Raw genomic sequence first — 26,180 nt, forward strand, 5'->3', positions numbered from 1 at the left:
TTCCTAAGGCTAAATGCCAGTATCCTCCCGTATACTATTGATGCTGTTTACTAACTCTGTTTACTTACATATATATCCTTTTCCATAAAATCCTTAAAATCCAATATAAGAACTACTCGCCTTCCTATTTCTAGCCCTTTATATCGTTACTATCACTGAGAATTTATTTCTGCTTTCTCTTTTCCTTATTCATCAAATCCCATCTGTGTAAAATCACCCTTTTCTCTTTTTAAGTATTCCTTCCATGGATTCCACACTTTACCAATATTATCCAAGGTGCCATTTCCGAGTAATATAGACAATTTGTCCATTTCAAGATATTCCATGACCTTTAATCTCCAATCTTCTATGCTCGGCGTTTCCTCTAGTCTCCAAAGTTTTGCGAAAGAGATTCTAGCAGCCATAATCAAGAAGAAGAGCAATTTTTCCTTTTCTTTGTTTAAGTCTTGTACGTCAGTTATGTTCATTTTCAGAAAATGTATTTTTATTGTTGTTTAAAAGAGTTAAAGATTTAAAAGATCCCCCCCCCTGGGGTGTGTAGCAAAGGTTTATGTTGAATGTGTGGTGTGCAGGTTCCCAGAAAATCACAACTTGGATCAAAACCACATCTGTTGATGGTAAAAGTAAAGGCATCTAGACTTGTGGAATACTGCATCACTTTTCTGTTTTCTCAGAAATGCTGGGTGTTTTACAGTAAGAAAGAAGACTTGGGTAACAGTGGGAGAACATGAGAGGACTGGTCACAACAAGTGGATGATGAACTTGGCTGAGATCCCGTTGGTGCATTTTGCTGACAGTTGTACTTTTTGCAGAGTTGGGCAACAGTGATAAGAGAAAGCAAACCAAATTTGCTGGTTGTGAACAGCCCATGGCCAAGATTCTATTGTCTCAGCATAGCATAAATGTCCGCCAGAAGAGTGACATTGTGCTGACATTGCAATCTCTATATAGAACACCACTGCTGTACAACTTATGAGAAAGAATACAACTGAATAGAGGTAGTAGACTGTGCTGCTAGGCTGAGCCATTTACCACTTACCTTACAGCGTCAGACCCCCAGCCATGCTGTGCCTCTTGGGAAGCAGGCAGGATTGGAGAAGCATCTGGCTGTTATCACATATGGATTTTAATAAACTTTGGACTGTGTGTGGAGTTCTTTCATGACTCCAAACTGACCTGCCAAGCTAGCAGTCATAATCCTCAAAACAGTAGGTCAGGTAGGCAGATGAGTCCTACTCACAAGACTCCTGAAAAACAACACTTTGGAAATTTCCCCACAGGAAGCTTTGGGAAAACCATCACCTCCAAGAGTCAAATCTTTGTTTTAGGTCTCACACTTGCTGAGCCAGTGATGAACTTAACTCTTCTACCATCTCCCCCCAATTGTTGTCAGACCACTTTGCCTCAACACGACAATGCAAAGCCTTTGTTTACAATGCTCAAGCAACCAAACATCTTTTGTCATCGCCATTAAGCACCTGTGCCAGTCTGGATTTCAGGGGGAAACTCCTTCTGAACTCTGATCTGGTTCCTGGCCCAGTCATTTACTCCCATGACTGAGTCCCATCCACATCTCACTGCATTAGATTCCTGGAGAAGCCTACTGGAGTAAGTATAGCCCTAGTACTGCCTTTAACTATTCCCTATTTCCACTCTTGATTTCCTGAGGCTTGTATGAATGTATGTTTTTGTTGCTGTGTGATTTTTCCCTTTTAATAAAAATTAGACTTTAATTGAAGAAGCCTGTTTCTGCACTATTTCTTAAGGATAATTCGGTCCCTTTGTATACAATTTGGGAAGCGATTTCGCGGAGTATTGTAAGCCCTCCCCTCCTCAGCAATTTGAGCCAATTAAAAATTCGCCTAATTAGATCCTTCCTTACACTGTGTCCCCACAACCAGACACAAAATAATTTTGTCAGCTCTGAGATCTACTGGGGTCCTCTGGGAGGTCTCGGGGCTGCTGTAATCATTTTGCATATGGCTCTGGGTACACAGCCAGAGCAAAGCAAGTGTGGTGCAGTGGTTTGAGTGTTGGACCAGGACACTGGGAGACCAGGGTTCAAATCTCTGCTTGGCCATGGATACCTTACTGGGTGACCTTGGGCAAGTCACACCCCTTCAGCCTCTTTGGAGAAAAATGGCAAACACTCTGGATAAATTTTGCCAAAAATATCCCATCATAAGTTTGCCTTAGGGTCATTGTAAGTCAGAAATAACTTGAAGGCACACAACAACATAGCCAGGTGCCCTTCCACTCCTGCTTGGCCATGCAAGGGTGAGGGGCTTCAGAGCATGTATGGTAAATCTGGGCTTTGCAGAAGGAACAAGGGAATACCAAACTCCTCAGCAACCAGAGAACATACCAGCAGGTGTAAGGGAAACTTTCATGTGCATGTGTCATTAACAGGGTGCCTGCCAACTAGTGAATTCAGTTTACTCAGTTACTTCAGCACAGTCTGTCCATGATACTTCAAAAGTGAAAACTCCTCAAAGCCATGGAAGAGGGCTTGGAGTGCATTTAAAGTGATTCCATCGGAGGAGAGGGGGGATTTTGTGTCCTTCTCCAGATGGATGGCGGTGCCAAGCCAGCAGCGTTGCTTGCAAAGAATGCTGGGAGGTGCCATTTGACAACATCTGGAGGGCTGTACTATTCCCACTCTGGGATTACACCGCATCTTTCTGACCTTGAACATCTAGGAATGACAAAGAGGCAGATAAATGGATCCCAGGCAGCAATGCAAAGAGAGATGCAAGAAGTTAAATAACAGACACTGGGGATGTTTTCTTTTTTCCTTGTGTGTTAATTTTGAATAGACAGGAATTGTGTTGCCATTTGTACATGAAGGAGAAAAATACAGATATAAAAATAACCAAGCTTACTGCTGTTGCTTTCTCCCTCTTACCTCCCACCCCAACCCCCTTATAGATATATATTATCAAGACATCTCTCGCTAACATTCATATATAAATTCTTTAGTAGACAAAAATAGAACTCTGTACTAGCCCTCCCCTCCCCACCCTTCCTCAGAAATAATGGCTAAGAACAGATCCCCCTTCCCCCTTTTCACTGGTCCACCATGTCTGCTCTTTCTTCCACTTCAATTAATCTGTGGGCCTTCCCTTGCTGCTTCACCAGCAGAGGTCTAAAAGGCAGTCCATCAAGCACAGTTGTTGTGTTTCTTTGCATTCATTTCCACAGTTCCCCCTAATGAACATTATGCGCGATGGATTGCAGGTATAGAAGGCCCACGGAATTGGTACTGATTGTCCCAGCTCTTAATACAGCATCATATTATTCTCAATTTTATTTTAAGAACAGCAAGGTTCTAGTCTTAAGGCTGAACTATTAAAAAAGCTAAAGAAGGGCCTTTGCAGTTCCAAGATTTCTGCCTTTCTCTGTAACCATTAATCTTGGCGTTTCAACACATTTTTCTCTTTGGTAATCAAAGGCAAAGGAGTGTGGGCCTTCTGTATCTTTCGGTCATACTCTTGAAAAGTTTTGTGATCTTCGAATCACCAAGCATATCTGTTTGCGAGCAAAAATGTCCTGCCCAGATTAATGCTGCAAGTTACATATGAACATTAACACAATCTGCACTGAACTTTAAGAAAAAGCAGCATCAGGAAGACATTCCAGGAGACACAATGCTCAAATCGTTTTCTCCAGTGGTGGTTCCCCTCTACAACTGTCTTATTTCCAAATTGTTTACTTTCCCTACCCTTCTCGGTTCTAAATAGATAACTGAGGAAAGTTTTTTGTACATCACACATGTATGATTCTGGCACTGAAGGAGATAGAGAGCATCTTGACGGAAGTACAGTGCTTTGGAGAAGTGACATGTATCAGAAGAATTAAATACAATTTCTTCAAGGTTTCCTCTTGGAGCTCCTGTCTTTGGTGGCAAGGTGTTTTTCTGATCTGAGCTAAGTGATTCCTGGTGGCCTAATTCACGTAGGCATATATTAATTTGATTAACTTTAAAAGGTGTCATTCAGGCAAAACTTTTCAATTTCTTCAGGAACCATTATGGCAAGGCAAGTAAAATATTTTGAGCTGGAAGTTGCTTGAGCTCCAGATCCACTAATCAATGGTAAGAGAATCATAACGCTAACAGAAGGCAAAATGAAAACCATTACATTGAAGCCACTCAACAGAGACCAAAGTTGCAAGTTACTGGGTAGTTAAAAGAGTTGCTTGATTCTGAACTGAAACCAGTTCCAAGTCTCTATATCAAGATGGTGGGCAATCATTTTCTCCTTATGGATACAACTCTTCCATAATCATGGTGGTGGGCAGGACCAAAGCTATTCGTCCCCTTCTCCCTTTTTCCTACAGCCATTACTTTCTCTGTGCCAGTGCTAAAGATAGATGGATACAGGAAATTGTGCAGCCTTTCACAAGTTGGTGTCTACCAAATATGTTGGCATATTAGCAGGCATCAGGTTCCTGAAGACTGAGCTTTTGCAGTCACTGGTAGGGATAGGAAGCTCCTCCAGAAAGTAGTGTGAATGAAATGAGGCTGGGTGGCACACAAAATTACTTGAGAAAACCTTCACATACTCATGTATAAGTCTAGAAATTTTAGTCAAAAAATTCACCCAAAAAAACCCTGAGTTGACTTATCCACGGGTCAATGTAAGTGCTGTACTTTAACTCTTATTAATAAAGGAATCAGCCACTGGTGAAAGGCAAGAGTGTAATCTGTCCTGGAAAAACTGACCCTATTCTAGTCTCCCCTCCATCTAGCCTTTTGGGTGAGCATAAACAGTTATGCTTGCTGGATTTTTGTAAGTTCTTTGGCATTATTTTCCTTTGCTTCATCCTTTAGATCCTTTCTTACATGCACCTACATTTTACAGTTGACTTATCCATGGGTCATATCAAAATCCATAATTCTGACCCCAAAACTTGCCTTTGACTTATACATGAGGTCAACTTATAGTCAAATACACATGGTAACTGTTTTCAGAGGATTTTGAAATTAGACATTAGGCTGAGTTCTGCATACAAGCTTAAAACTTTGGATTGCCCATCCCCTTTTTGGCACACTTTGCTGACTCAAGGCTCCATTCTCAGACACTTCCACAAGGCCTTGATGAACTCAGCAGCAAATGCCTTACCTCAAGCATTACTTCCGTTTCTCACTGCCCCACTCTCTATCCCTTTATCACATACAGTTGCCTAACTCCACAAGTGCTGCTCCATTACAGAACTGAATGATCAGCATGCCTCCTATTCATAGTTGACAGGAAAGTCTACACCTTTCAGTGTTCCGCTGTAGCTATTCAAAGTTGGCTTTTCCTTTCAATGGACGCCAAGTAGATCATGGCTATCTTTTACCCACAAGTGGAGTATTTTCATAGGCAAAGCTTGATTGCTTCTTTCTTCAATCAGGTTTGCCATGCGAATGCAAAATTTACACTGGCCAGAGTTCATTTGCACTACAAATATTTCTTCTTCCTCGGTACCTCCGGCCACCCTCTCCTCCTCAAATGGAGTTTTAAAAATCTATTTTCAGATTGCCAAATGTCTTGGACTGTTAACAAGGCCTTGTATGTTTTCCATTGCACTTTGAATACTACCTAATGCAATAATGATTAAATCATAGCTTAACTGTCAGGATCCAAGAGATGAGAAAAAAGCCCTCATGCATCCAAGTCTTCTTCTGTTGTTCAAGTCAATTATTCCATTCAAGAAACAAATCAGAGGTCTGAATTGATCCAAACATTGTTACTCCATGACAGGAGGTTGCAACAGTCATATCAAACTTGAGGGAGTTTTGCAAGGAATAGCCCTGAACAAGAAATAGGTGCACAGTTATTTACCAGAAGCCAAAGTCTTTGCCTGCTGAATCAGCTGGCAGAGGAGCATTAGGAAAGTAATGGAAACCAAACTCAGGCATTGGAGCCAATAGGTATTAGTAAGTAGAACTGTCAAGCCCAAGAAATTGCTTGGTCCAGCAAAGAATAAAAAGGAGAGAAAGAGAGGGCAAAATAAATATTTAAATGTCCCAGATACCCAAGACTAGGTTATATAAGTACAGTATAGCCTGAATTTGTAATGCATCCATCATTGCTTTTTATGTTGAATATTTGCCTCATTGGTGAGAGACAAACACAGAGAGTTGATGAGCCAAATGTGTGTTCCCTGCCTGAGTGGATTGGTCTTCATGTCTATGACTGGGAACTCTGGGTGCTGTATTCTGTGCATGTGTTCAGGGAGGGAATTGGGAAGGCACCAAGCTTCTCTGGTACTGATTCCCACCCATCCAATGTCCTTTCATCCAGTTAACCCCCCCCCCCCAACTGTAACATGTTGGGTTTAAGGAGTAACAAGGGTATGGCAACATACCTTTTGCAAAAATAGTGTAAGGTGGTAACCTTGTTATTTTGGCTATGTAAAGTAACATTTACATATGACTTCCTCAGGATTTTGGGGAGATACTAAAATGCTTTTGAGTGACATTTTGTGGTTATTTTTTTCAACTATTAGGGCCATTTCCTTACTTTTCCAAAAGAGGGACACATTAAACCTGATAACACACTGCACACAAAAGCATTGGAGAAGCAGTGCACAGCATTTAAAGAACTGTTTTTGATACCAGAGCAGACCAGTACTACCTTTGGCCTATCCAGAATCATTCTAACCTTCTCTTCTACCCTGACTGTGCCCCCCTGGGTGAACACAGACTTTTTCAGATAGTCATTACTTCCAAATGTCTTTTAACTCGCTGGACTGAGCTGCAGAGCTATGCTTATATAAAGATCAGTCAGATATGTATGAGGCTGTGCAGCCTTCTCCTCACTCATGAGTGTTCTATCTGGTAGCAAGAAAGTGTTAAGAGTAATTTAACCTCTATTTCCGGACATGGGTATAGTTCTGGAGAGTGAAACAGATACTGCCTCAGCATCCTTTCCCACTGGATGAGTGCTATTCAAAGCGGTGATGCATGGTCCAGTACTGGTCCTCAAACCACTGGCTGCCAGTCTCTGGTGAGTTTTCAGGAAAGAAAGAAACAAGTGTAGCCAATGGGCATAAAGGCGTTGCTGGTCCTTGGCACATTGGACAAGAATAACTGTCAGTCCTGCACATCAGATAGCATGAGTTAGCACTAGATGATGCTCTTTTGCTGAAAAAAGGGTGTGTGTGTGTATGTGAGGTGTATGTGTGGGGGGGAAAAGAAAACTCCTAGGAGCAGCTCTGCCTAGGCCTACCAATTTGTTCCAAAATGGCTTCTCCTCACTCTGCGGGAGATTCTGCATCACACTGTGGGTGACAAAAGAGCAGTGGTCAAGCTGGAGAGGAAGGGATGGTCAGGTGGAAAATCTTGGCAGCCTTCATCTCCGGTGAGTCCCCAACATAACTTTAGTGATGAAATTGACAATGGCTGATGCCGGTTGCTCAGGGTCTAGCTCAGCAAAGAGGTGGCACACATTCTCACATGGGCTGCCTTGCTTCTTGGCCACAAAACCAAAGATCCTAGAAAAGAGAGATATTGTCACCGAATACACATAGAAGCTGCTGTGTACATAAATAAATCAACTCCACCCAAGTATCTAAGCATTTGTCTAAAATATACATTTAAATCTATTCCATCTGTTACAGTTTATTAAAACCATAGCTCATTTGATTTCTGACAATGGTCTTGAGCTTTCACAATACTTACTTGGATGTGGTGCCATCTGGGTTAGCCCACCTGCAATTTAATTAAAAAGAATCCTATTAAGTGCACAAATAAATTATTTTGATAGACTGGCGGACAGGCAAATGGACAGATAGATCAAGCCTGGCATCCTGTTGCTTCATCCCAATTAGAGTAGATTTATTCAATCAGTTGCTGAGTGGTGAGTCAACATGTAGGTAAATCTAACAGATACAGTGGCTGACTTAAATCAGGACTAAAAGAGGAGTTAGGTGTGTGTGTGTGTGTTACTCCTCTTCACTGTCTCTGGGGTAACCATGTGACCCTCCCAAACATTGTGTTAAGATGTTTAGTTAAGTGAACACCTGGACCAGAATCTTGATGGGGTCTTGCATGTTCCTAAGTGGACTTGTATCTGCAGGAATTAGAATAGTGCAGTTGTGTAATATCTGTATCTGGTAAAGGGCTGTTTTATGCTATTACATTGCAGAAGAGGTAAAGTGCCCGATGTGCATTGGTGCTTGATGAACAATGGGACTGATGCACTTCATATCAGTCCTGATGCACACTGAATGAATCCCAAAGAGCATTTGGAACTAATGTGCACTGGGCACTTGCTGGTGTCCCATTGCACATCTTTGCAATTCAGTTGCCAGGTTCCTTAGCACTTCTGCTATGTAGCTAGTTACATGCCAAGTTACATTATGTAAAAGGTCATATAGGATTCTGGTGCTGGCTTAAGTAAAGCTGTATCTGTGCTCACTAAAATTAAAAGGATAAAAATGACTATACAGTATCCTTGAATTCATCTTACAGCTGTTCAGTAATACCAACACACTTCAGAAATATCTACCTAAGTTTAAAAGAAACTTTGCAAGAAACTGCTGGTGAAGTTTTTAATGTCTCTGGAAAGAACAAAAACGATTTCTAACTTGATCTTTGTACAGACATGGGCACAAAGAAAGCAAGGAGAAGAAGCCAAAATAATGTTTTTAAAACCAAAGTATGCATGTCAGCTGTATGGAGGGAATCTGTATAGTTCCAAATGAAATGAAATCCACAGTAAGGTAGAGGAATTATTTTAACTAGCATGCCCTCATAAGAACTTGGCCCTAGCTTATACCCCACAAACACAGCAATTTATCTCAGTAAGGCTGAAATCCTGCAAGGAGCGTTCAGATGAAAGCTTTCGCTGTTTGCGGTCCCACTGCAGATCCTACTCCTTCCTCCTTAAGAGTCCTTGCAATATACAAGCTCTCACAGTGCACACACACACATCCTTTGTAATAATGGTCATTTTGTTTGTAGTTATACTAAACAGTAAGCCACACAAATACAAACAAGCAATCCCAGTAATTGCAATTTGGCAAAGCCAACAAAGCAGAAAACAGAAATAACAGGTCTTACACAACAGCCTTCTTAAATGGCCTGCTCACATGTCTTTCTGAAGCTGGATTGGGAAACTGTGGCTCTCCGGATATTGATGGACCCATCAGCCCACTTGTGTCTCAAAGTCCAGCAGAAATCACCCAGAGAATCCTATTACAAATGCATTATTCTTCAAGGGTCAAGGCTACAGTGGTAGAGGCTGTCACATGTGTTTTAATGTTTCATTAAATAAAGGAAATGATGAGCAAAGTGTCGCCAATGTTGGTAAAAGGCAGTGGAGGGGGCATAGTATGTTTGGTTTTAGAGTGAGCAAAAGCTATGCAAAAACTTGTGACAAACTCAGGCTAAGCGAGTGGTTACCTGCGGTCCTGAGGATCTGTGCTGCAGAAGGTAACACTATTGACAGGATAATGACGCCGGAAAAACAATCTGTAGGAAGAAGAAAAAGCTTCTTAAATCAAAAGAGGAGAGGAACCTGAGGTGCGAAAACCACAGTGTGCTTATTGCATAACATGGCATGTACCCAGAAGAAGAGGAAGAAGGCAGTAAAGAGCAAGATGGGTAAAGAGTTTATCACACGGGAGTAATTTCCCTTAATTTTGAATGAAAAGAAAGTGGGGCCAGAACGCATTCATGTGAATTCGCTAGTTCAGTGAATTTACGTGAATTTGAATTGCATTCGAACTGACTTCCCATTGCCTGAAAATAGCTTGCCATTGCCCAAAATTACGTGTGGTAGTCTATCATGCAATAACGTTAAACCCCATGATTGTGTTCGGATTGCCACTGGATTATACTTCCAATTTCCCTTGTCTGATAATGTCCTAAGAAAGGGAACAGCACAACAGCAGAGACTGAGAGGGGAAGGGGTTTAGCCTAGGACATAATAAATATGAGGGGAAGGCCTGCTGACCCCTTGTGGACAGACTCACTTTCTCTGATTGTCTGTGAGTGTGATGCCCTGGGCCGACACTTTGAAATGCACAACGCAGGCGGAAGGACGGGGAGTGGTGCTCAGGGTGCTGGTGGTTGCCTTGGCCACAGCCTGTGGACCTGTCAAGGACTCTGTTTCCACAGAGCTCAGGTAAAGCACGCTGCAGGCTGCAATTTGGAGAGAGGCAGAGAGTGAAAGAGACTGTATGAGATCATTTAAATCCAGCAGCTAAACATTTAAGAGAATCCATTCTGCTCGGATCTGATGAGTTGCCACTTTTTACTTTCCCTACTGAGATACAGAGCTAAATTAGATGTTTGTTGCAAATGTACTTGTCAGGTGGAAGGACAAGAAAGTGTCTGGAGGAAACAGCTGCAAGGGAAAGTGGTGGACTGAAAAGGATTAAGCAACTCCTGACTCATGCATCAGATCTCTCCTATAAGTTGCATCCATTCTGTGGAGTTTACATTCTGTGGCATATACTACATACAAATACAATAGAAAATAAATAATAAGCAAATGAATACTCCAGATTCATCTACAACTGTTTCCTTAAATTCCTGCCTGCCTAAAGAATGTATTAGCCAAAATAACAATTTCCACTAGCCAGGTTTTATCTAACTTTTGTTCATGCTCATACAGCTCCCATTCTGCTCTGGTACGTACCTGCTCCCTGCTTCAGCAGATCAGCAGCTGTGCTCATATTGGTGGGAACAGCCAGCTCTGGGCTTTCCTCAACAAGATCTGAAAAAGGAGGAGACAGATGAAGAACATAACAGTATGTACCATCCACAACAACCACTACACAGGATTTAGCTACATTCCTGTTTTGCAAATACTGTAGATCCAGCTTTGCAGGAGGATTCTGGGAGTGCCATTCTGTAAGTAAACAAGTTGTGTTGAGAGTATGCACTTTGTTTGAAAGGAAGAATGATGCATTTTACTACTGCACAAGCAAATTTGGTAGGCTGGTACAAAAAGAGACTGGGTGCTGCGCAAGTAGTCTGTGTATTACTCTCTTTTGCTTTATGTTAGAGGAGGACTGTGAGAATGAAAGGCTTGTTAGAGCCTTTACACCAGTCACAGTGGCGGGGCCCATCTTAGGATGGTAAGTTTGAAAAAAAAAATCAAATTGCAGGCATAAGCATAAGTTCAGAATGCTCAAAAAGTGGAACATCAATGCTATGGACCTGGGATTTGCAATTTGTTGCACCAGAGCTCTCTGACAGGGAAGACTAATTAGCTCACAAAACTACAAATCCCATAATTCCATAGCACTGAGACATGGACCTTAAAGTGCAGTGGAGATGCAGCCTTAGCGCTGACTGAACCAGGCAATGCTGTCTGCCCATAATGCTTTTGGGATAGGTGGCTGACACAGAAAGGAAAAGCAAACAGGAAAGAAAGACAAAAGATCCTAATCCCTCTCTGTCTAAACTATCTCATCCCTAGCACACAAGTGCAGAAGCTGCTGTTTCTTCCAACATGTTGGGAAGCTGCCATGCAATATATTTGATTTCTTTATTTCAAAATTTGTAATCTAAAAATGTCCCTTCAAATCCCTGGATTCTGAAGAGCCTCTTGGGAACTCACCTTTGCTTGGGATGCGGAGACGGCAAGGCAAGGAGATAGGGGTGATGGAATGCTGGGAGACCAGAGCTGGCAAGCTGCCTAAAAAGGGGGGAGCAGGACATAGCCATTAGGAAGATATCACATCCATGCACATAGTGCTTCTAATCTCCCCTCCACCAACACAGCACCCTCCTCCTCTATTAACTCACAGGACCACCTACTTTAGCAGAGGGATACAATGTCCCCACCAAATCTGGCATCCTCCAGATGTATTCTCCAGATATGTGGCCAACATAGCCAGAGGACATCAGTTATTGAGAAGGTGCTTGACAGTAAGAATCCAGTTACCTGGAGGTGGTTGCTCTGCAAAGGTACCACAGGGTGCCCTCTTTCTTTGCATCATCGTTCCCAGACACTCACCAAAATAGGGTTCATTGTTACAGCCCTTTATCTTCACCCCCTTGGGCCCGGTCTCAATCAGGAAGTGGCGAACCAGCTGCTCAGCCGGGTCTCCTAGGACAGGACAGGACGAGAGGCACAGATCAGTTAGAGACTCTAGTCTCTTCTGATCAGACAAGCTCTTGGGCAAAGAGTAGCTAGGAACAGAAGCGTTGCACAAAAAGGTCTCAGTTTTCAACCTTGATATCTTGAGGAACAGGCTTTTGTCTGAAGCTCAGATGTGTTGCTCTCAGGCAGTGTAAACAGATCTAGGGAATCTTTGGTCTTCCAGATGTTTTGGATCACAATCGTCATAATTTCTTCTGATTGGCCAAATGTTCCCATTCCCTCTTGCACACAAAACCAAAATAGTCTGACTCAGTTGAAGGGACTTTCTCATATTCCTCAGAGGTTCAATGTGGTTGTGGCAGAAGAGGTACTGATTTTGAACAAAGCAGAGAGGATAAAGGTGAATGCAAAGGGTCCTTTCTGGTTTGAGGATAGGATGGGGTGTGTGGGAAGGCCTCACAGAATATTACCAGTCACATTCCTCAGTTGCTGTCTCTCTGCATCAGCTTTCACCCTTTTACATGGTCAAGAAGAAGTGCTAGGAAGGGCAACAATATTGGGAATGGTGGCTAAGACCAGGCTCTTCTCCCATGAGCCCAGCATCATTGAGTCACTGGTGAAGGCCAAGAGACATAACAGGTTAACTGCCTGCTGCTATTTGTCTTAGAACATGTCTTGAGTTTCTAGAAAGGTCTGTTAAGTCTGACAATGGACTGTATGTATCTGCAAGGAAAACGAGCCAAAGATGCCAGGCTAAACCTTTCTCATCCAGCAGGCCTTTCATTTCTTGCTTTGATTATCAGCTCCATATCAGGCCTTTTAATATTGAAACAGACTGGATTGTTGTTTTGATTCTTGGTTTATTGGCTGCCTTGGGGTATAAGGACTGTAAATCACTGCAAGGGCATGTTCCAGTTAAGCAGCACAGAAATTTAAATGAACTAATAAATGCCTTTTAGACAGTAAGCCTGGGAGCATGGAGTATGTATGGTTTTAATCTGTATTCTGAAATGTTTTTGTTGAAGTTATTATTATTATTATTATTATTAACCTTTATTTATGAAGTGCTGTAAATTTACACAGCGCTGTACATACAATCTTTTTAGATAGACGATTCCCTGCCCTCGGGCTTACAATCTAGTTTTATTTATGTATTGCAATTTTTATCCTGTATACTGCTATGATCAACAATAGCGGTTTATAAATAAAAGTTGTTGTTGTTGTTATTGTTGTTATTGTTGTTATTGTTGTTGTTGTTGTTGTTATTATTATTATTATTATTATTATTATCTTCCAGAGCTGGGAAAAGTTACTTCTGGGACTACAACTTCCAAACTGTCTATGCTGGCTGGGGGATTCTAGGAGCTCTAATTCAACACAGTAACTTTTCCAAGCTCTGCACCAACTGAATGTCAATTTTCTGTAAATGAATGTATGGCTGCAAAGATAACCAGGATGTTTCCAGGGTTTATTGCTCCAACAGAAAACAAACCTTAAAAAAGTCTTTCTGGGAAGCACCAGTTTTCCAGAAAAAACCTTATTCTGTACTTCAGAAGGCCAAGGTGACTTCCTGGGGGGCTTATTTCATTTTCTTTAGGAGTTACAACTCCTACTGTTAACTCCAGAAGTATTTGATTGTTGTTCTTACCTTTGGTGGAATGGTTTATGCTGTTGGGTGGAGGTGTTGCTACTTTCAGAGCCAGACCATAAGCCCCCTGGAAGGAGTTGCTGTCCCGAATAAGGAAGGTGCCTGGCTCCTTGTCCTTCAGGAGAGCAATAGCTATCCAGAGGAAGGAGAAACAACAAATTGAACTGAGTATCTTCTTGTGTAGGCAAAACCATACATTTCTGAAACCATTTTACTATGCCATTTATATAAAAGAATTTGAGCATTCATGGATTTTGGTATGCAAGGGGGATCCTGAAACCAAATCCCAGCAGATACCAAATGCCTACTGTACACTGATTGAGCCACCAGTTTACCCATTGTACTGTCCTTAGGAGGGGAATAATAATAAAAGAATGGCACAGATTCTATAATGAGGGCATCTATATACTGGATGTTCTAAGTCAGCACATCAGAATTTAAAACAGTTGCCCAAAGTGTAAGTCAAATACCACAGATATACAAATGTGCATTTTGGTCGACCAATAAAGGTATCACTGTTTGGTGGATTTTTTTATTGGTTTTGCTATATGACCTCTACGGCTACCCCTGGATGCTTTCAAATACTACAGTTATTTAATTCTAGCCAAAGTAGGAAAAAACTATTTGGGAATAGCCTACCTTGATCCCGGGACAAATTAGGCTTGTACCAGAACTTGGATGTGTCTTGGACAAATTTGACACTGACTTGGTTCTCTTGCTGTGGGGGATCTGGAAAAAAGCAAAACAGAAGTTGTGTAAGTTGAAGGCTTTCACAACCAGCATCCATAGTTTTCTGTGGGTTTTCCTGGCTATGTGGCTGTGTTCTGGAAGACTTTATTCCTGATGTTTCACCTGCATCTGTGGCTGACATCTTCAGAGGGTGGTAGCATGGAGGTGTGTCGGGTGTGTGTGTGACACACACACACACACTTGTGTGGCTTTTGGTTGGGAGGAAGTGATTTACATGCTAATCTGTGGGTTGGTCTGTTGTTGAATGGCAAGGCCTCAGAGTGGGAGGATATGCAGGTGAATTTGTGTCTATTTAATTAACAATCTATTGTCTGTGGGGACGTTAGTTCTCTCTCCAGTAAGAAGACAACAAAAGAGCCTGGAATGTTGAAAATATGGTAATGCATGGATTCTGCAGTGCTTTAAAGAGTTCAAAGTATACACAGACATTCTCCTCTGTATTTTCCCCCCTGTAATCTTGTAAACAGGCTGATATTATGCTGGAGAAAGGCCATGGCTAGATAGTGCACAAGCTAAAAGTGCCATGTTCACTATCCAATTCAAGTAATTCCAGGTTACAAGGCCTGGAAAGAATTCTCTCTGCCTGCCATTTGGAGTAGACAATAGTGGGGAGAGATGGACCAACAGCCTAAGTACCATAGCTTCATACATTGGTTTCTTTATTTAAAATGCAACATTTATACAGGTTCATCCATGCTGAGCTTGTGCTTGACAAATGAAAGCTTTCCACTGGGGTTGTAACCAGCCTGCATATTAGTCTGTCCTTTTCTATTTCTATGACAGAAACACCAGTTGTGTCAAATAAATGTATTCTTACCATTGTTCATGTTTCTTCCACAAGAGGATGCTGTCCTAGAATGAATTGAGCCATCTTCCAAAACATGCACAAGCACACACACACACCTTCTACATCCTCTACGCCTGGCAATGCTACTCATAGTGGACCAGTATTAGTTCACAGCAAGTTTCCATAAAAGAAAGTAAAAACTACAGCCAATGGGCACAGATACTGTACAGGTCCCTGGCACATTAGTGGGGCAAAAATGCTGGCTAACAGATAGCCGGAGAAGCACTGCTCTAAATTTCTCTGGTTGGAGAGCAGTTGGAGTCATATTTGAAACAATAACAGACTCCATGTTGCTGCCCTTGAAAGCTGGATTACTATCCCATACCATATGAACCTGACTGTCCTTTGGAAGAGAGTTCCACAACCAAGGTGCTGTTAATGAAAAAGCCTGGTCTTGTGCAGTAACCATGTACAGTGACGGTGTTATATTTTTCTTGATGATTATGATTTTTTAAACAGAATGTCTTTAAAGAATGGGCTGGGGTGTTGTATTGTTTTAAAGCATACTGTTTTAAACACACACACACACACACACACAAAGTGTATTTCAGTGGCATCATTACAGAGGTGTGGGAATGCAGACTGCACCAGGTGACCACGTGACACCCTACAAGGGGAAGGGTGCCTCTCAGTGAGTTGCCCTCCCACCTCCCTGACACACCCTCTGTAAGCCACTCTGAGTCCCAGTTTTGGGGAAAAAGTGGGGTGATGATGATGACAACAACAACAATCACAGCCTCTCTGAATTGGGGGGATATACAACAGGGTCTCTGTTGAGATCTCAGATTCTGGGTAGGCTTATTTGTGAAGAGACCACCTGGCAGATATCCTAGCCAAAGCTGCTCAGGGCTTTCTAGGCTAAGATCAGCACCTCAAATAAGTTCAGAAACAAAACGGAAACCAGTGAAGTTGGTGCAACTCTTGCGATCTCTCATTGCTCAAAGCATAAACCAGTCAACAGTCTAAAAGCCACATTTTGCACTAGCTATGGCTTCTGAGGACTCTTCAAAGGCAGCCCCAGATACAGTAAATTATAATAGTTTGCTACTACTTAGCTGTAGTGCTATTTGTTGCTGTGCTCCTTCAAGTCATTTTTGACTTATAGTGACCTATCATGGGGTCTTCTTGGCAAGATTTCTTCAGGGGAGATTTGCCAACACTCACTCCAAGTACCTATTACAAAACAAACCCTAGATCCCTTACCTGAGCCAGGTGTGCTGCCATCAGGTACTCCAGGTGCAAAGGTGACATGGTGAGCAGAGCCAGGGCTACGGCCTGGCGGTGAGCTCCTCTCCCAGTGTCTGGTTGCCAGGACATGATGTTTCTCTGGCAGTGGAGGTTGCTGTGGTTCACAGAGTTGCTCCTGGCTAGAGGGCCTGCTCTCTGCCCCCGTGTAGTAGGCTGTTGCAATGGGGAAGGCCGGGGTGGGTGAACCCTGCATGTCAGCAAAACCATAGCTAAGGGATGATGACTGGATGCTGACTGAGCAGGGCCCGAGCGAGGAGTTGCCGCTGGGGCAATGAAGAAACTTGCTCATCTCAGATTCGGCTCTCTCTCCATGGGGGCGCCCATTATAGACCGTAGGAACCTGAGGTGAAGATGGCATGCTGGGCACAGTCCTGCAGTTGGGAGGGGGCTGGCTGTGGCAAGGAAGCCCTAAGCTGCTCTTTTGGACCTCTCTCTCCATGGCAGGGCTGAGCTGATGTCCCAAGTGATCTTCAGCAGATGATGCACAGGAAGGTGTTGTGGTGCAGGAGCTTGGTATCTCTGAACCATTGTGGTGTGGGTGGCCCTCTGAGAAGAAGCTGTGTTTAGCTGTGGGCGAAGTAGCAAGCTGTGATGAGCTGGATGCACAAGTTGCTCGGGAGCACAATTGGGGGGACTGGAGGCCCAGCTTCAGGGGTGATGTTCCATTGGCTTGCGGCCTTAAGGTGGGCAGGTGTGTGAAGGCCTGCATCGGCGACAGAGTCTGCGTGGGGCTATTCAACGAAGAAGCCATCACCTCTGGTCCTCTTTTCCAGCTAGGGGTAGCCAGGTCTTCAGGGCTTGACTGGTGCATGTTTTCAGGGGAGCTGGCTGCCTTGTTGCTGTGCTTACGAATTCCAGGGCTGAGGGTCAGCAAGTATATCATTAGTCATACTCTAGTATGTCTAGCATGCATAGAAATATATGCCAGTATTGGTGTGGCAAGCTGCCCCCGCCAACATCTGGAAAGCACTCATCTGAGCACATGCCACATCACCATTATCTGAGTTCAGTGTTTTCTTGGGATCTCAAAGTGACTCACAGAAAAAAAAAATCTCTTTCTCCCTTTCAATTAACAGTCACAAAAAAAATACTGTTTCTCCCTTACACATACTCTTTTCAGAATATGGTCAAACTAACCAATTGTTAGTTCCAACCAGAGTAAAGCTACTGAATCAATGGAAGCTTGGTAAATCAACCCTTATGTAAATTTCAATTTTTCAATACTTCTACCCTAGCTTGAACTCATAATTGGATTTAGGTCTATGGGATAAAATTCACAAGCCACACAATGCTTTTACTAGCTCAGCTTGAAAAATTCTCCAACTTTTGTGGAATTTCCCTACTTCTTTGCCTGGCAGGGAAATCTACAAGTTTATAAGCAGAAGCAAACCAAAATATTAAAACCCAGTCAAATTCAAGCATGGTAAAAATCAGAATGAGACAATGAAGAAGTTACTTACATATGCTCATAACCATTTCAGACTATGCTTACAGGCAAAAAGGGCAAATTCTTAATCTACTTCAGCAAATGCTTCAAGTATAAAATTAAGGAATAATTTACCCTAAAGAACAAAGTGGTGCGACCCATGCAGGAACAGGATTTAAAACAAGGAAATCCTGCAAAAGTGGGATCATTTTTAAACGGTGTCACATATTAACACATACAGAAAGTGAAAACATCCTGCAAAAGCGGGATCATTTTCACATAATGTAATGGGCATTGAGCTTTAACGCAAAAATAACCCGCACAGAAAGTGGGCAAAATCGGCTGCTTTTTACTTTTGAGATTCTCCCGAAAGTAAAAGATGGCCGATTTTGTCTACTTTCTGTGTGATTTATTTTTGCGTTAATGCTCAATGCCCATCGTGGCTGGGAAAACGATTCTATTTTGGGGGGATTTTTCCTGGATTTAAATCCCATTTTTGCATGGGATTTAGGCATTTAGCCTCCCATGTGATAAACTCCTAAATGTGGATTAAGGTGTTAGGATTGCAGATTAACCCACCCTGTTTGTTTGTATGGGAATGTTACCACCTTCAGTTCTGTGGTTACAACTGCTAAAACTTTAACCATAAACATGAACTGAATGGATGCATGGATCATTTAACCACTCCAGCTAGTGGTGCAATTCTGTGTTGACCTTAAGGAGTATTATATTAACCAATGTAAAATGTAAGAGAAGCCCTGTTTTTGCATTATTACATCAGTTAATATAAAAAGCAAAGATATGAAATATAAAAATATTAAATATAAGATAAATGTAAAGCTATATAAAATGTACTTTACATTCTATGTAAAGATATAAAATATAGAGATAGAAAGATTTAAAATATTGTGTCAGTTAATATAAAAAGCAAACATATAAAATGAAAAAGTTAATATAAAAAGGAATATTTATAAAAATAATATAGAAAGGAAAACTAAGATCCACCTACCCACAGTTTCCTATACATCCCAAGCCTCACTATTGCTCTCCCAGCAATCAGCATTCAGCAGTATACTGCCTCTGAACATAGAAGCTCTGCATAAGTTAATATCCATTGACAGACCTACTTCTCCATAATTTTTCTAAGCAATGATACCAATGGTAGTTTTGTAATTTCTACGTCAGTGAGACAATTAATTTAGATTTAAATTTCAAGTAGTTCTTCAAGGAACTGAACCTACTTTGGGTTAATAGTTCCTTTAAATTCTGTACTGAAACCAAAACCAGATTCACTGCTGTACTGACATGGAAGCCACTAACTGCTCTGGCAGCACCGTTCTTTAGGAAAAACCTCAGGAGTAGTTGCATGGAATTGAGTTCAGAACAGCTGTTCCATAGAAACCCTGTCCACTGCTGATGTCTTTTAATAGGTTGCTTGGATTTGGCCCCTGAGCCAAAGAAAGAAAGTCATTAGGAGGATAAGCAAACTGTCTTTCAGTGAACATTGCCAATCTTTTCCTCAAAGAAGCCTGGTACGTTTTTGAGGAAGATTTTATGAAAACCCCACTGCCCTACAACTAACCACAGCAACACCCCTTAAAGATGACCGCCATGCTGGTTGTGAATAAAACAACGACACAGCAAGTCATGGCGACAGTGCTAGGGAAAGTTTGAAGCCTCCTCCTCCTCCTTCTCAGTAGCCCAGGCACACATACATACCTGTCACCACTGAATACTGGGCTGCTGGTGTGCATGGGAGAGCCAGACACGTCTGGGCAAGCAGCACGTATCTCCTGCCGATGTTGCTGCAAGGAGCTGGGAGCTTCCTGCCAGGGCATGGCCTCCCTGCAGTCTTGCAGATCTGTGGAAAGGGAGGGAAGAGGAAGTGGATAGGGTCACTCAGAGGACTGCCAGATCACACCAATATATTCAGAAGGAATTTCTGGTTCCAACTGTGGGAAGGTTTTGGAAAGAGATTTTCAGAAGACCACTCCCCTTCTTTTTAACTGAATCCCTGCTGGTAAAAGAAGAAGCTAGGCTGGCATCACAGCTGCAAGAGCTCAGGACCAAACAGATGATGAAAAAATTGCATGGCGTTCTTTTCGGGGTATCTAATAGCATGGTGTAGGGATACGAAACATGTGAGCCTTCAGTCCAATCCTTCTGGTCAGACTACAGCTCCCATTAACCCTAGCCAGCATGAGTAATGTAGAGGGATGGTGGGAATTGCAGTCTAACAACATTTAGAGAGCCACATATGGTCCTCAGATTAGAGTCTCAGATTAAGAATGGACACAGCCCAACTTCAATTAATCATTCAGTTATGAAATTCTTTTGATGGTTGTGGGTTAGTCCAGTCTTTCCCAGCCTGGTGCCCTCCAGATATGTTGGATGACAACACACAGCTAGTTGTCACATGATGCAAGTTGGAGTTCAACACATTTAGAAGGCCTCAGGCTAGGGAGGGACCAGCTATTCACTCCACTTTCAGCCTGCCTATCTCATAGGATTGTTTTCAGAAAAGAAAAGAAAAGAAAAGAAAAGAAAAGAAAAGAAAAGAAAAGAAAAGAGGGGAACTATGTGTACCACCCAAATTTTTACTTAGAGGAGAGCAAGATAAAAAGGCAATAAACAATTAATTTTAAAATCAGAAAATCCTGAAAACTGTTGTCCTCTGAGGAGGGAGGGCTAAGTTTGCAGTACTTCCACCTGCAAATTTCAATACTCAGCTTCCTTTGAGGGGCAGGTTTGACAGCTGAAGACATGTAAACCCAAAGGACCAAGTTTAGGAATAACAATAACAAAATGGAGCCAACATGAATTACAGCAAAGCATCAGCTTGCCTACAGCCCCTTTTGCGGTATTTAGGCCTCATTCATCTTAGCTAGAGCTTTGGGATGTGGGGGTTATCTATATCTATAGAAATAAACAACATGGAATGGCAGCAGAGTTTGTCTAAAAACAAATACTCACACCTGGACCAACTTGGTCTGTACATTAAGATCCAAGAGCAAATCAGGCTTAAATTCTCACTAGAAGCCAAAATGACTAAGTTATTATACTTTGGACATATTGTGACATATTCTTTGGAAAAGAGGACTGTAGAAACAGAGTAAGACCACATTATACACTGGTTGCTTCAATCAAGGAACACATGACTCTGGGGTTTATCACACTGGGGCTATTTCAGCATTAAAGAGAGATTAAAGCGCATTTAAAGCACCCCACAAATAAGCCAAAAAAGGTGAGTAACTGTGTGAATGATTATCATACGCAAATAAAGTGATATCAGAAATGCATTGTTTCTGAAATCCTGAAAGTAAAAAGATGCGCGTTAATGCTTCTTTGTGACCACTTTAATGGCAAATTTTGTGCAATGTCGTGTGAAATCGTTTAACATAATCACATGATTTTTCCAGGATATTCACAGGATAAACTCCCAATCTCCTACGTGTGATAAACTCCTATGTTTGCAAGATTGGAACAGGTCTATTGATGACTGAGGATGCATCTATGCTGTATAAATAATACAGTTTGACATCAGCACTCTTTGGCAGAGAAGGTTAAAGAGCTTGCAATACTGCAAATTTCAAGATTCCTTAGGATGGAGCAACAGCGTGTAAATGTGGTGTCAAGCTGCATTACTTCTACAGTTTAGATGCCCCCCGAGGCTCATGGAGGGCTCTTGCTATAGCTGAAAGCTTATCTTGAGGCCTGTAAAAAAAACCAGTTACTCACCCCGTGGTCTTTCAGTTGGCATTGGGAGTATATATCCATCACTGCTCTCTGGGGGCTCATAGCCATGCTTCCTGGCTGGTGGATACAGAGGGCTGGTTGGTGAAGTGGAGCCTGAGTGAGGAGATCCTGAGTAGCCTGAGGCATAAGGGGAAACACAGGTCTTGACTGGGGCTCTGCTGTAGGTGTAAGATGGTACTGGAGGTGGGTAGGCTGGGCTGTAGCGAGGGTATGCAAATGCCTCAGCTTCCTCTTCTGTCAGCTTCAACCTCTGGTGGGTTGGGTAGCCATGGTTGAGATGTGCTGCCATCATCTTGGGCTCAAAGTTAAAAGCCTGATGTTGCCCATGGGACATGTGATGGTGGTGGTGGTGCCCATAGGTGGCTGGCATTAGAAGTGGCACACGCTGTCCACCTCGGTGAAGGTGATGATGAAGTAGTGGTGGCCTTGTGTTCTCCACTCCCCACAGGTCAGGCTCCTGGTCCAGACGGAGGCTGTAGAAGGAGGCAGTGGGCACCCTTGTCTCTTCACGAGCTGCCTCTTGGCAGTCTTGGCAGGGGCATAGGAAAGTGGGTGGGTCCTCCAAGATTAGCAGCTCCTCTTCGTGCTCTCGTCGGCTGGGGCTGTGGGGGGGCAATGGTTCATCCCTGAAAGGATAGGAATGAGGCTGTATGCCCTCAGAAAGGGAGCGACACACTCGCCGTTTTTCCTCGTAGCTCTCAGGCCGTGAGTGGGAGTGCCCACCATTATAGATTGGATGTCGCCGCTCCAGAGTCCCATCTGGTCTATAATAGCTCACATGGTGAGGCCGCTCAGGGCTGTGAGAGTGGTAACCAAGATGGCAGGAGCAATGGCGGGCCAGTCCTGGGCGATGAGTTTGGTAGGAAAAGGGGATTCCTGGCTGACCTATGTCTGATAGCTCATCTTCCAAAATGGCAGTTTCTCTGTCCTTAGTGGCAGAAGGGGAAACAGTATGAGAACCATTCCCCTCACTCGGCTGTCGAGGCTGGACGCCAAATCCACCCAAGAGCCTGTCCAGTTCTTCTTTCTCAGCAGCTGTGGGCTGTGGCCTGGATGGTGGCGTGTTGTCATCAGCCTTCTCAGTCAGCATAGAAGAGTGTCCTGAATCACTGCTGATGGATAAGAGGCGCCCACCTTGTTGTGGAGGGGACTCTGGGCTGCTGGGGCTGCCATTGGTGGAAGAGTAGCTGCTGAGATCACCTTTCTTCTTGATCCGGGCATAGAGGCTTCCATCCAGAGGGCCCCGAGTGTGCAAGACATCTGCAAAGGAGATGTGAGATATGGCTTTAGGGAGGGAGATGGGGAATGCATAGCAAGGGACCAACTTAACATTAATACTTATACAGAGTTGAGAAAGGAGAGGGATTTCTTGGTGGTTGCACTTTAGAACTCCTCCCCCAGAGAGACTAGGACAGTATCTACACTGCAGAATTATTGCAGTTTGACACCCCTTTAATTCGAATTCTGGGATTTGTAATTTTGTGAGATGTTTAGCCTTTTTTTGTCAGAGAACTCTGGCGTCACAACAGACCACAAATTCCAGGATTCCATAGGATGGAGCCATGACAGTTAAAATGGTATCAAACTTAATTACTTCTACAGTGTGGCAGCAGCCCAGGATAATTCTGCCCTTATTGTCCTTTTGTTAGCAAATGGAAATTTTTAAATGTTTTTAACTTTTCTCTTTGCAAATGTTTTTTAATTAGATTTATTTTTTTTTGTTAGGTTGCCTTGAGTGCCCAGTATTGGGAAAAGGGATGGCTAATAAGTAAATAAGTAATTTCACTCACTCACTCAATCAATAGATGATAATAGCAGGAATTCAATTGGGAACCTACATCTTTGTAAGTGGGCTTACATCTGTGAGAAAAAGAATGGGGCCATTTCCCAACATCCTTATTCAGCAAGGGGCTGCCATAGTGTTACTACACTGAGGGGCCCACAAAGTGACTGCTGTGCATCAGGACCATTGTGCATTGGGATATTCTGGCCAGTGCCCCTATTCCTCATCTTCACCATTCACTAGGAGGGTTTCTCAGCATCTCTGGTACGCAGCTGAGTATATATAAAGATAGATAATAGACTGAACTAGAGAATTCCAGCAGATGTTCCCTTTTTTAGACTACAACTCCCAGAATCCCCAGGGCCATGCTGGCTTGGGGATTCCAGGAACTGTATTTCAAAAGGTGACATTTCAAAACTCTGGCCCTATATGTGTTGCCTGGAAGCTCCTCAGCCAATAGACTCAAGGGTTGTACCTCTATACCTGGAATAACTACACCAATCAGATGTTGTTGTTTTTTACCACAACTATGCAAATAATCTCACTCATGCATTCCAGGTTTGTTGCTCACACTATGGAACCTCATCTATGCACATCTCTGCGAGTGCTGTTGCTCACACATGCCAGCACTCGAACAGAGATGGAGCTAATGATGTGAATGTATTAAAAGCGTGTTCAAGGCATGCAGAGTTTTATCCCGGTTTATCCCTGGTCTATTCAGATCAGTTATTCATACATCTGAGAATGCAAATCTTCTAGAAAAACTTGGAGCCCCCCCACCCTTGAGATTGATTGGCTTTTTTGGCAGCTCCTCCCCAAAAAACTTTTAATAGGATGCATTCAGAATGCACGTGAACAACAAAGATTCAACCCAGAGTCTACCTGGATTATTTTCATCATCTGAATAACCCCCAAGTCTCCAGTAGTAGCATGCTTTATGAATCCGCTGATGCTGATTTAGCCTTCATCCAGCAGAGGGAGACAATTGCCTTATTCCTGGCCAAAAGTCCATTTCCTCATGTACGCCTCTGTGTATGCTTACAAGCCTAGGCCTGAGAAGCTATTACTCATCCATCCGTTAATCGTCATGATACTCCTGCCTCAAAATTTATGGCTTTCTTTCTCTATAAAAATTACATCCCAAAACACAAGTCTCCTTTCTCCAAACATCAGGGCTTGCTGGGGAGGAGGGGGGAGTTTTATTCCATCCTGTTGGACTCCCCCCCCCCCCCCGGGTCTCTGACGCAGACATGTTACAACTATTAAATTGCCATTTGGTATTTTATTTATTTTAGTTCTTAATGAGTTTACTCTAGGAGGACATTAGGAGGAAACTGTAATCAGGGTAGACTGAGCAAAGGCCAGCTGTTAGAATTACTGTGCCCGGGAGCAGAAAACAGGCCCTGTGGTCCAGATGTGTGTATAGGAAGGGACTGCATCTTTTTATTCTCCCTGTGAGTGTGCTTGCATATGTGCCTCTAAAATGTTTCAATACCATTAATTAAAAAAAGGGGAAGGAAATGATATTTCAGTTTCACAGCCTACATCCCAAATGTTACCAATCACATGTCTGGGCGATGGAGCTGGAACTGGTCAAATTTAGATCATCCAACTGAACTGTAGTACAATGCAGGCTTGGGAAGAGGCCTAAATTCAATATCCAGCAGCGGGAATCTGTCTTAAACCCTGTCATCACAGATAAAATAAAACCCAAACATTGGCCACCTTCAGGAATAAGCAGAACGTGTTTGTGCTTAAAAGCAACAACATATTCTGGGCCAGAATAAACAACATTTTTCATTGCTAAAAGCTCAGTATATGCATTATTGCCAAGGTCTACCTATATGCTCACTCAGTATAATTTGCTTTTCCTACTCATAGAAAGGCAAGGCTTTTTAAACCCTGGCTTCTGAATATCAGAAGACCTATTCATTCTCACCAGCATCTCTGGTTTTAATAGGTATTGCCCACAATCACATTTCAGAGTTATCTTTGCCATCTTAAGAGTCAGAAATCTAAGCAGCTGAGCTTCTCAACATGCCAAATTCTGCTCCTGGTACCCAGTTTTTTTCTTCTTCCTGTGTTTACACAGAAACAAAGAACATACATAGTCTGACATCCTGTTGGCTGATGTAAATAGGCCAGCGAAGGCCATGGAGGTGTGGTGGCAAGAGCAAAGTTTTGTTTTTGTTTTTTTTAAAAAAAGCAAAAAGATCATGGGCACAGTGCCCATGTGAGGAAGGCTGAAAAAGTTATGTCCATTCAGAAAGAAAACTCTGTCTCCCTAGCAGCCTGGTTTCCATGTCAGTTCTCAAAAGTAAAGGCTTTGGGAAGGATGCTTCAGAAAATCACCTATGTGGGATTCTAAGGCAGCTCTTAAAAAGCATTTAGTTTAACACCTGGAAAGCAGAAATTGCAGAAATGGGCTGGTAGGGAACAAAAAGCTTTCCTCTGGGGGAAGATTGCTTTCTCTGGCCCCACCTTCACTTGCCAGAATACTTCAGGGTTCCTCTGGAGTATTCTGACTACAAATTCCCTCTCTACCTGCTCACTTTTGCTACAGATTTTTGGCTCTTGCAGTGAACAATGGGCACATGCCTTCCTATGCGGCCCTTTGTTTGTTGCCCAGTGCTGCTGCTGAGGTCATAATGAGGTGCCCAGCCATGTTATTGACA

At 42.7% G+C, this 26,180-nt stretch overlaps 1 protein-coding gene across 5 annotated transcripts in view; it reads right to left on the reverse strand.

Annotated features, from left to right (window-relative positions):
* Nucleotides 1-1,742: 1,742 nt before the first annotated feature.
* LOC149322749 (tensin-2-like) overlaps nt 1,743-26,180 on the reverse strand; it is a 158,958-nt gene continuing 134,520 nt past the window's right edge. For all 5 annotated transcript variants that reach the window (XM_089482470.1, XM_089482489.1, XM_089482480.1 and 2 more), the window contains 12 exons: nt 21,705-22,982; nt 19,686-19,827; nt 16,496-17,400; nt 14,335-14,424; nt 13,696-13,827; nt 11,961-12,053; nt 11,562-11,639; nt 10,635-10,712; nt 9,967-10,135; nt 9,395-9,463; nt 7,670-7,699; nt 1,743-7,482 (listed from right to left, as the gene is read on the reverse strand). In XM_089482470.1, coding sequence (XP_089338596.1) covers nt 7,341-7,482; nt 7,670-7,699; nt 9,395-9,463; nt 9,967-10,135; nt 10,635-10,712; nt 11,562-11,639; nt 11,961-12,053; nt 13,696-13,827; nt 14,335-14,424; nt 16,496-17,400; nt 19,686-19,827; nt 21,705-22,982 — 3,206 coding nt within the window. In that variant the 3' untranslated portion in view covers nt 1,743-7,340. The remainder of the gene's footprint in view (nt 7,483-7,669; nt 7,700-9,394; nt 9,464-9,966; nt 10,136-10,634; nt 10,713-11,561; nt 11,640-11,960; nt 12,054-13,695; nt 13,828-14,334; nt 14,425-16,495; nt 17,401-19,685; nt 19,828-21,704; nt 22,983-26,180) is intronic.

Source organism: Sceloporus occidentalis, unplaced genomic scaffold (assembly GCF_023333645.1).
Source record: "Sceloporus occidentalis isolate IW3139 unplaced genomic scaffold, rSceOcc1.0.p SCAF_1, whole genome shotgun sequence".
NCBI classification, from domain to species: Eukaryota; Metazoa; Chordata; class Lepidosauria; order Squamata; family Phrynosomatidae; genus Sceloporus; species Sceloporus occidentalis.